The sequence below is a fragment of the Raphanus sativus genome, chromosome 9, assembly GCF_000801105.2.
Source record: "Raphanus sativus cultivar WK10039 chromosome 9, ASM80110v3, whole genome shotgun sequence".
Taxonomy (NCBI): domain Eukaryota; kingdom Viridiplantae; phylum Streptophyta; class Magnoliopsida; order Brassicales; family Brassicaceae; genus Raphanus; species Raphanus sativus.
In genome coordinates, this window is record NC_079519.1 from 25,450,738 (window position 1) to 25,460,953 (window position 10,216).

Here is a 10,216-nt window from a genome sequence, read left to right on the forward strand (position 1 = left end):
TTTTCTTTTTTTTTGCGTTCTGACAAGTGTAGGCTATAGAGCTTCCCCTTTGAATTGTTTTATTTCTACTTTGTTTGAATTAATATAGATGGAAAGAACAACTAAACATGAGGAACTCGCTCGCTCTATCTTTCACGTATTTAGAAACTTTATGTTGATTTGTCTTTTCCGATTGGAAACTACATTTTTTTCTGAATTGATGGTGGAAGCAACGTCGAATTTAACGGCGTCGCAGAGATACGCGGCAAGCGCATTGTTCGCGATGGCACTCAACCAAGCGCAGATCAGCCAGACAAGGCCCCTCGGCACCGATCACGGCGTAACCAGCGGCGATGGTGATTCAATCTCCCAGGACGAGGAGGATCTATGGGTCCACGAGGTTTCTGGCTTGCTCCGACCCGTTTTCAGGTGATTAAACCACACCGTTTTTAGCCATTTTTTTTGTCTGTGTGTATATGATGACGACGAAACTATCTCTTTCAGATGTCTTCAGATTGATTCCTCAGCTTGGCATGGCATCGAGGAAATTGCTGCTTCTTCTCCGGCTAAGCATCACATCGGTTCGGTATGACCAATTTCCCCACCCCGCCCGCATATTTCGATCACTCTGGAAGTTAGTTAGTTCCGGCTCAGTTGTTTTAGTTTTTGGTTTTCTTAGGTTTCGGATATTTTTATAATTTAGTTTCATTTTGGTTTTTCTGTTTGGTAACAAAGTTAGTAATCAGCTATTGGAGAAAATTTGGTTTGGTTTTTGTTAGTTTCTTTTTTCAATATAATTTGCATAAAAATGTTTGATAATACGGATAATTCAAATAATTTTATATATTTCGTGTTTTGGTAATTCGATTCATAAATAGTATTTTAGGGTATTTAGTTATTTTAAAACTAAAATATAATTAATACTTTGGATTTATAAAATGTATCTTAGATATTTAGATGTTGTTCTTGTTTGGTTTTGGTTTTTCAGTTTTAGAGATATACTGGTTCGGCTTCTGTTTTTTTTTCTATGCCTATGAGGTCGTCTTCTTTATTTTGGGTTAAACTTTGTAGCTCATCAAGTTACTCTCGGATGATGACGGTTCTAGTGATATGGTGGAGAAAGAGACCGCTTTAGCTAAAGCTGCTGAAGCTATGGTTCAAGGCATTCAGCGAGTTTCTGTATCTGTGGAAGCTAAGAAGGAGAAACATCTGGAATACGAAAACGAATGCCTTGAGAAGTATTCCCTACCTGAGGCCCAGTCTGGTGCTGGCGATAAGGAAACAGAGAGTCACGGGGAGGATGTAGTCAAAGATAGTAGCCACAATCCTGACACTGTTGAGGAAGCAGCACTGCTTAGCCATGAGAGGAAGATAAGTGTTCTTTACGAGCTACTTTCTGCTTGCTTGGCAGATAAACATGAGGATAAGGAAGAATGTACACGGAGTAGGAAAGGCTATGATGCGCGTCACCATGTTGCTCTCCGCTTACTTGCAACTTGGTTTGATTTTCAGTGGATTCAAATGGTTTGCTTCACTAAACCCCTTTCAATTTTTCCTATAACATAGTAACCTCAGAGCTCCATATATCTTGTTGAGGATTTACATTGGGCTGTATGAAAGCTTATAAGACACTCTTAAGTTCCAATGGCTTCCCTATTTTCTTATCCTGAAAACTATTTATATATTTTTGGTAATTTCTAGGAAGGAGTTGAGACAATGGCTGCATGCTCAGCCATGGCATTGCAGAAGTCAGGCGATAAGGAAGAAGCAGGGGCGAAGCTAGAAGAAGAGTCTTTGTCTCCAGAGAGTGAATGGGATAAATGGAAGCGTGGAGGCATTGTTGGAGCGGCGGCTTTAACAGGGGGTACTCTGATGGCTATCACTGGTGGTACGATGTCTTCTAACTGTTAAGAGTTTGGATTTAGAAAATGCAAAGTCTTAAACTTGGTTTGGTTTTACATATTATATTAAATAGGATTGGCTGCTCCAGCAATAGCTGCAGGGTTTGGTGCATTGGCACCAACGCTAGGCACTCTGGTTCCTGTAATAGGAGCCAGTGGGTTTGCTGCAGCTGCTAGTGCTGCAGGAACTGCTACTGGTTCTGTTGCTGTTGCTGCATCTTTTGGAGGTAAAGTAAAGACTATACCACAGTTTTTCTGGCTTACTCAAAGAAGACAAATGGATAAAAGTGTTGCATCTGAATGTGTTCATGATCAGCTGCTGGAGCTGGGCTCGCTGGGGCTAAGATGGCAAGGAGAACTGGGGAAATTGAAGAGTTTGAGTTTAAAGCTATTGGAGAAAACCACAATCAAGGAGTGAGTTTTGATTTCATTTTGTTTAAATTGGGGCTAATCATCTATATTGTCTCTGTTTCATGTTCACTTGACGTCTTTTTTTCCTTTAATTGATATAATAGCGATTAGCAGTGGAGATCTTAGTTGCTGGCTTTGTGTTTAAGGAAGAAGACTTTGTAAAGCCCTGGGAAGGTTTAACTAGCAACTTAGAAAGGTATTAACATGAGTTGTTGACTTGTTGTTTAAAAATATTTGTGGCTGATCCTCTACTAACTCGTTAAGAGTCGCACGTTTTACTATAACTGCTTGCTAGGTACACGGTGCAGTGGGAATCCAAGAATATTATTGCATTGAGCACTGCAATTCAGGATTGGCTTACTTCAAGTAATATAAGTTTCATCCACTAATCACTACGCATAACCATGTAAATCTAACTTTTTGTTATTCCCCTGAGAATATATAGTAACAGAGACATGAAATTGTTGCAGGAGTTGCTATGGAGTTGATGAGACAAGGTGCAATGTATACAGTACTAAGCTCGCTTCTAGCAGCAATGGCATGGCCGGCAACAATCTTAGTAGCTGCTGATTTGATAGATAGTAAATGGAGTATCGCCATTGACAGGTAAAAATTAAAATATCTAGTTGCAACATGATACAACCATTACTGCAACTAAATTTAATGGCTATTTATTATATTATGATCTTTTTTCAGGTCAGACAAAGCAGGCAGACTTCTTGCTGAAGCGCTTCGGAAAGGGTTACAAGGAAATAGGTATTAGATTTGTTTGTTAGGAAGCTAGACAATTTTAAAAACGTCATCTTTTTGTTTTTGTTTTGGAAATACTTGTGAGGATATGATCAGACCAGTGACTCTCGTGGGTTTCTCGCTTGGTGCTCGTGTCGTCTTCAAGTGCCTCCAGGCTCTGGCCGAAACAGAGAAAAACGGTACATCTCGCTCGCATATATATGTTTCTTTTACTAATCCTGTCATAACACATTTTTTAACGACAGCTGAGATTGTGGAAAGAGTTGTTCTTCTTGGAGCCCCAATATCAATCTATAACGAGAACTGGCGAGACGCAAGAAAGGTAAATAGATCTTCGCACTCTATGAAACAAATACGTTGTGTTTCTATCTTTACAATGTCTTTTTATCGGTTAACTTAGATGGTGGCCGGAAGATTCATCAACGTTTACGCCACAAATGATTGGACACTCGGGGTTGCTTTCCGTGCAAGGTACTTATCTTCCTTCCTTCGTCACTTTGTTCTTCAGTTTCACCAACAAATACCAATTTTGTTTCTCTTCTTAATTCTGCCCAGTCTGTTGACTCAAGGATTAGCTGGAATCCAGCCGGTCTGTATACCGGGGATCGAGGATGTAAATCTCCTTTTTTCCTCTCCTTCTTTATATATTTTTTCATGTTTAAATATCAGACTCATCACCATCATCTTCATTGTTACCTATCTAAAACCCTTAACTTTGCAGGTGGATGTAACCGATACGGTGGAAGGTCACTCATCTTACTTATGGAAAACTCAGCAAATCCTGGAAAGACTCGAACTCGACAACTCTTACCCTGTTTTCCGAAACACTCTCTAACTGAAACCCAACATTTTTCATGATTCATTTATAGTTTGTTTTTACACAAAATTTAATGTAACCGCTATGGCAATAAGCTATTTAGTTTTTAACATGTTTGATAGCTAACTATAAAGAGTTACAACATTAATTGCAACATTATTCTTGGAACATGCTTCCTTCTTCCTTTAACCTTTCTCCACTCCATTTCCTGATTTTTTGGGTTGGTTTAATTGATCTTCCACCTCTAGTTATGTTCTTTTGAGTGTTTGGCTCACAATCTTCCAAAGCAAAAAAAAGATCACTTTAAGGCATTATCTTCCAAGGAGGCGATAATATATCACATTATCCTATTATTGAGTATTGGAAACAATTAAAACAAAATTATAAGCTTTCATATGAAAATAACTTTTCATCCTATGAAAGCATACAAATGAAAATGTAAATAAAATAGAACATATTATGTGAAATTCGAAAATGATTTTAAATTAAGATACTATGTATGTCTCAATTTAGAAAATAGTATGGACATCTATTTTACAGTCACAACTCACAACAATAGAGTGTGATGGTGGTTGCGGAGGAAACGGCGGTGGTAAGCTGAGATTACAGATTTGTTGGCGCTTATGGCAGTGGTGGGTATAGCGATTGTGGCTGAGTGATGAATATAGTTATGGAAGAGTTGATGGTGAATACAAAGGAGGCGATAGTGATTACACAGGAAGAAATGATATTTGAAGAGACGCTAGTTTGTGAAGGAAGCAACGGTAAATACGAAAAATGTAGGAAAGATTAAGATTTGGTGGTGATAGTAGTGGAGGTGGCTACGGCAATGAAGGCGGAGATGATATGAATAGTTATGCGGGAGTGTTGGTAATGGTGGTTAAGAGCACCTCCAGTGGTAAAGATACCTTCATCAAGTTCTTAATGAATAAAACATTAATGGTTTTATTTTTTATTTAATTTTTTGTATTTTGTAACAAAAGTTATTCAATTAAAAAGCGACAATTGTACTATGAAATTATGAAATTGGCCTTCAAAAGTGGCAATCTATTCTATTAATTCTTCAACATATCCAATTGATAATAAGTTATGTCCAATTTAAAATACAATGCATCTAAAATACAACTGCATAAAATAAACTATATAATAAAATATAATAACTACTTCACGTTCCATAACTACCAAAACTCAAATTGTCTATTTTATTCCCTGCTTTTACGTTATAAACCGTCAAGTTCAGTTCCATTCAAAACAAATCATATTTTTCTTTATGCATATAAAAGATCAACAGAACTACAGACGCATAAAATATATTGCGTTATTGATTTTTGGATGTTCAACAAAGAAACGAAACCACAAGAGTATGTTTTTAACGTTAATGTCTAAAACTAAAATAGACAGATTAAAAACTCATCTATTGATACACAATCATACATATAACAATCACACCAACATCAATACTACTAAAATATAAACATGATCTATTGATATAGGTTTGGTTCCACTATTTTAATACAAATATTAAAAATAATTATTAATAATTTAAGAAAATACTATACAATAAAAAAACACAAATATAACTAAAACACATAAATAAACAGTTATACAACATTTTTCAAAAGAGTCTCAACTGACATGCGGCAATTTATTCAATAGACCATAATTTGTTGTTTGTTGTTGATTATAGTCTGGATTTTATATAAATTATATTTCTTAAAAATATAAAACAAAAAATATATCCGTCTTTTTAAGGACTGATCATAAGTTTGATCTAATTATTTGAAAAATCGATTTGGGGGTTCGGGTTATGAGTATTTTATGCGAGTGAATGTGGGTTGGTTGATTTTGGATCGCGGCTACCCGTCGACCCGCAAGGTATTAAAAAATTAAAGATTTCTTTAAAAATATAGGAATTTAAAAATAATAACTGAAAATTTAAATCATGTGTAAATTTTTTTATATAAATATATATTTTTTTATAATAATTAAATTAAATAATAAATTTTAAAATATATATAATCCGCGGATAACCACAAAATTAAACGGAGCGGATGCATGTATAAAATTATTTGTTTGCGGGTTGTGCGGTCATATTTTTTAACCAAAACAAAATTGAAAACCAGCAGATTGGCGGGTCAGTGGGGCGAGTTCGACCCATAACCCAACCTTAATAGTGCGTATACCAGATCAATTTTTAAATTGCTATTATTTAATAAAATATATTTTGATTAAAATTTATACACAAATATTATTAAAAAATACAAATATAAACAGAAAGAAAAAAACAAATATCAAAATTAAATTTAAAACAAAAAATATCCGCCTTTTTAAGGGCGGATCAAAATCTAGTTGTACATTAATATTTTAAAGGAGTTCTATGAAATTGGCCATATTCTTCTGGCACTCTTTATTATTTTTTGATTTTTTTGATTTTTTAATCAGTTTAAAATCCCTCTACATCCTATGGAGTTGGCCTAAGGAGGAAACAACGGTGGTCGGTAAGTTGGTAAGTGAGAAAAGAAAATATTACATCTTTTATCACTAACAGAAAAATGTGATAATAATGAGGCTCTTTATTTTTTAGTTAGATTTTATTATGATTTTTAGTCACTGTTTCCAATTTCCTTTAGATATATTTTTTAAAAAATCATCAATTTGCCTTTAGTTAATCTCCAAACAAAATCTTAACAATATTTTGGTATATATTAATTGGAATATACTGAATATCACTGTTTAAATTTTGGTAATTGGTTATCAATTAGGTTGGTTTGTTATTAGTTTATTTTATATTGTGTATCGTTAAGGTTTCGTCAAAAGGATATGCACAGAAAGTTTATGTTTAAAAGATCTTAAGTATTGTACGATGTTGGAATTATTATCATTTCTTGAACAAAATAGTAACACAACTAGTAGATAAAACTAACAAAACATACCAAATTAGTTCAAAGAACACTAATAACCTTATTTTTTTAATAAGAGAGGAAAAATCCTAAGGAAAAAAGAAAGAAAACTAAAACTAGAAAAAACAAAAGCAAATCAGGCACTTGAGTCGCCGGAAAGTGTCACCTCCTCCTCCGGCAAAAAGTGTCTATTCTTCACCCAGAGAGAGTCGGCTATAACTGGCTCGTCGTCTTGGTTCCTATGCCAACTGTAAAGGGCGTGAGTCCTGTTCTTTATCTCTAGAAGAGCGTGTCCAAAACTAGCTTCCCTATAAGCTGAGTAACTCGGTTGCGGATAGGTGTAACTGCATGAAAAACAAATCTTGATCAAACAAACCAATAAAAAGCTTAAATGGAATGTTATATATTTTCTTTTATTACTCGTTAGCGATTCCTTCTATGTTGCCTCCATCTCCAATGGTGATGTAAATCGGAGCAGATGGATTTTTCACTGGAGAACTCAAACCATCAGTGATATTGTACTTGATGTTGGAGACACGCTCTGATCTCTCGTAGGCATGAACATGACCAGCGAAGACAATATCGACTTTGTTTTCAACGAACCATGGCTCGAATGTGACTCTCATGCTTTCACCTTCCATATAGTGATAACCGTTGCTGTTGTACCATGGCGAGTGAACAAGAACAATCAACCATGGAGTCTCTTCTCTGTTTACTTTCTTGAGCTCACTCTCGAGCCATGAGTTTTGCGGTGTATACTTGTCTGTGGTACCGTATCACACAAGAAGAACATTATAGGTGGTAGATAATAAAAATTGGAATATTATAGTGTGAGAGTCGTAGATTGCTACCAAAAGCTGAGTAAGAGGAGAGTACGATGATGTAAGCTGAGGCTCGTTTTATTGAGTACCAAAGTGGAGAAGTGCTCTTCGAGGCTCTGTAGGGAACGTGGTAACGGTTTTTGTACGGCTTGAAAGCCTGAGTCTCGCCCTAAAAAAACAATTAATGGTTTTAACAATAAAGACTAAGATAGTAATTCTGTGGAGTATATATCAGATATTACTATTGATGGTGCATAATCTATTTCGTGGTTCCCTGCAGCCCATATCCAAGGCTGATACGCAGCACTTGGTTCCACGAATCGGCCATAAGAATCCCATTTTCTTTGGTCGTGGTTCGGGTGGTCATCTGCGTACGACAAGTCTCCGACAAAAAGCACCGCTTGGCCTTTAGGGTTCGACATGTAATGATACAATGTCTGGTTAGAGGCATAGGTTTGCCCTAGATCACCTATAAAAATAAAAGAGCTTAGTATGTTTGAAATTATATCCAAAGCCCTAAAATTCATTTAAAAAAAATGAATCTGTGGATTACCAATGACGCCAAATGTGTAGGGAACATCGGGACCGGCTTTGGGAGGAGTCGTGAAGGAGAATCGTCTAGTGGAACGACCGGACCCAAGCTCGTAGAAATACTTAGTATCGTACTGCACAAGGAATTAAGAAGACGAAGGTGCATTTATTCAAGAACCCTATTTACATATACTGATTACTTTGGTGTGTGACACTGAAGAAAATTTAAACCTCAAGCCCTTTAATAGTGGCGTGATGAAGAAAACCAGAGGTGTAGTCGTAGTATGTGTAGGACGATGTTGATGCTTCAGCACTCTCGTTTGTGCTCTCATCCCTATCCGCGATCCAGTATTTAACGATGTTAGAACCATCATCGTTTGTTGGCGTCACCCACGAGATTATCATACCTCGACCGTTGTGATCTCCCTGCGTTATATGAACCTGAGAAAGGAGAAATAGTTTTTGTAAGTCTCAAGTCGCAAAAAAAAAAAAAAAATTGATTCAATATTGATAAATTTGAAAGTACTTGTTCTGGAGCATTTAAGCCGGCAGGAGGAGGGAAGGTTTCGAGTGGCATCTCTTCAGAAGGTTCAGCTACTCTGGTGTAGCTACTGGTGACTCCGGCATGGCTTAAGCCGGAGATGCTTAGCAACACGATAGCGGAGCAAACGAGTGCTAAACGATATCCCATGCTGAATATTTTTGTTACAAAATTGCTGATATTTTGCAACTCTGTAAATGTTTGTTATGATGTGATCGATATATATAAGACTATATTGAAGTATATTCTATTCAAATGCTTCTTAAAAGATTTTGTTCCTTGTTCAAAAAATGAAGAAGATTTTGTTCCAACGAAAATGAGTTAAAATAATAATAAATAAAATATTATGTAGACATCCAAATCTTGTGAAGATATCAAAAGTAATCACCCAAATATAATGTCCATAATTAACGTAAGATAGTATGATGCTTGGCCAAATTGTCTTTTTTCAAAACTTAGTTTCATATGATATTTCTTATTTTGAAATAAAATTTCAGTTTACATTTTGTCATTATTATTTTATATTTTAACTTCAAATAAAACCATAAATGTATTTTTGTAGTCTTATTTTTCTTTAACTATTTCAATTTGATTTATTTAAATTTCAGTAGAGTTAACTTCAATATTACATATGATTTATTAGTTATTAATATATTTAAAAGTAAATATTTATACAATTCTTTTACTTTAATGGTGATATAGGCCTTATTAGTTATTACCATGTTTCAAAAAAAAAATTTGCCAACAAAGTTAAATATTTGAAAAGAAAATTGTACATGTCACAATTAGGTTGATACCATGTCACATTTTTCAAAAACCATATCATCTTTTTCTTGTTGAGAATAAATGTGATGCTGATATATATGTAAAAACCATATCATTTTTTCTTTGTTGAGAATGAATATGATGTATGTCACCAAAGCAGCCTCTTATTCTAATAGTCAACACTTAAGATATCAGAGAAGAATGAAGATTTTGGATTTATCTAATTACACTTACAGCCAACACCTAGAAGTGGTGAAGCATACTAAAACCGAGACTATTTTAAGAAATGGGACATCAATAATTAAATGGGCTAGCATTTGAAACTCTAGCAAATTAGGCTTAGAACAATGTGGACTGTATGATATATCTGAATTATAGTGTTCTAGAAAGCTTTGAATCTTAAAGAAGACTATCCGAGTTGGAACTAATATTTCAAGTCTTCAAGAATAACAAATGCGGAATACCTGAGTTGGAACTATATACTTCAAATCTTCAAGAAGGCTTGGAATCTAGACGAACAATAGTGAACTATATACTTCAAATCTTCAAGAAGGCTTGGAATCTAGACGAACAATAGTGTTTTTACACTGATTAGGACAAAAAAATATGATATGTTTACGTTTTTGATCTTTAGAAAAGAAATATACGTTTTATATGTAGATCTTTAGAAAAAAGAACACACACACATATTTATAAATAGTCAATTAGTCATCTATCTTATTAAATCAGGAACATTACAACTTCTTCTATGTAGATTTTAAAAGTCGACCTCATATATTTAAATTAAATGTCTCATCCTT

At 34.9% G+C, this 10,216-nt stretch overlaps 2 protein-coding genes across 3 annotated transcripts; one reads left to right on the forward strand and one right to left on the reverse strand.

Moving 5' to 3' along the window:
• The first annotated feature begins 81 nt into the window (after nucleotides 1-81).
• LOC108827646 (uncharacterized) lies at nucleotides 82-4,006 on the forward strand. Of its 2 annotated transcripts, none has more exons than XM_018601082.2 (15): nucleotides 82-408; nucleotides 484-565; nucleotides 1,051-1,503; nucleotides 1,681-1,867; nucleotides 1,955-2,107; nucleotides 2,197-2,294; nucleotides 2,396-2,487; nucleotides 2,587-2,657; nucleotides 2,762-2,897; nucleotides 2,988-3,047; nucleotides 3,138-3,220; nucleotides 3,287-3,363; nucleotides 3,442-3,512; nucleotides 3,597-3,654; nucleotides 3,763-4,006. In XM_018601082.2, exons 1-15 carry the CDS (start codon nucleotides 89-91, stop codon nucleotides 3,874-3,876), a joined length of 2,055 nt encoding a protein of 684 aa, XP_018456584.2. In that variant the 5' UTR covers nucleotides 82-88; the 3' UTR covers nucleotides 3,877-4,006. The 2 variants fall into 2 exon arrangements, with proteins under 2 accessions (XP_018456584.2, XP_018456585.2); XM_018601083.2 differs by having other exon boundaries at nucleotides 85-408; nucleotides 494-565.
• A 2,804-nt stretch (nucleotides 4,007-6,810) lies between these two features.
• LOC108825909 (purple acid phosphatase 5) lies at nucleotides 6,811-8,869 on the reverse strand. The gene is made up of 7 exons (XM_018599268.2): nucleotides 8,637-8,869; nucleotides 8,342-8,551; nucleotides 8,133-8,244; nucleotides 7,822-8,048; nucleotides 7,610-7,748; nucleotides 7,179-7,521; nucleotides 6,811-7,102 (listed from the first exon to the last, which is right to left on the reverse strand). The coding sequence occupies exons 1-7, from the start codon at nucleotides 8,799-8,801 to the stop codon at nucleotides 6,895-6,897; spliced, it is 1,404 nt and encodes a 467-aa protein (XP_018454770.2). The 5' UTR covers nucleotides 8,802-8,869; the 3' UTR covers nucleotides 6,811-6,894.
• Nucleotides 8,870-10,216: the final 1,347 nt, after the last annotated feature.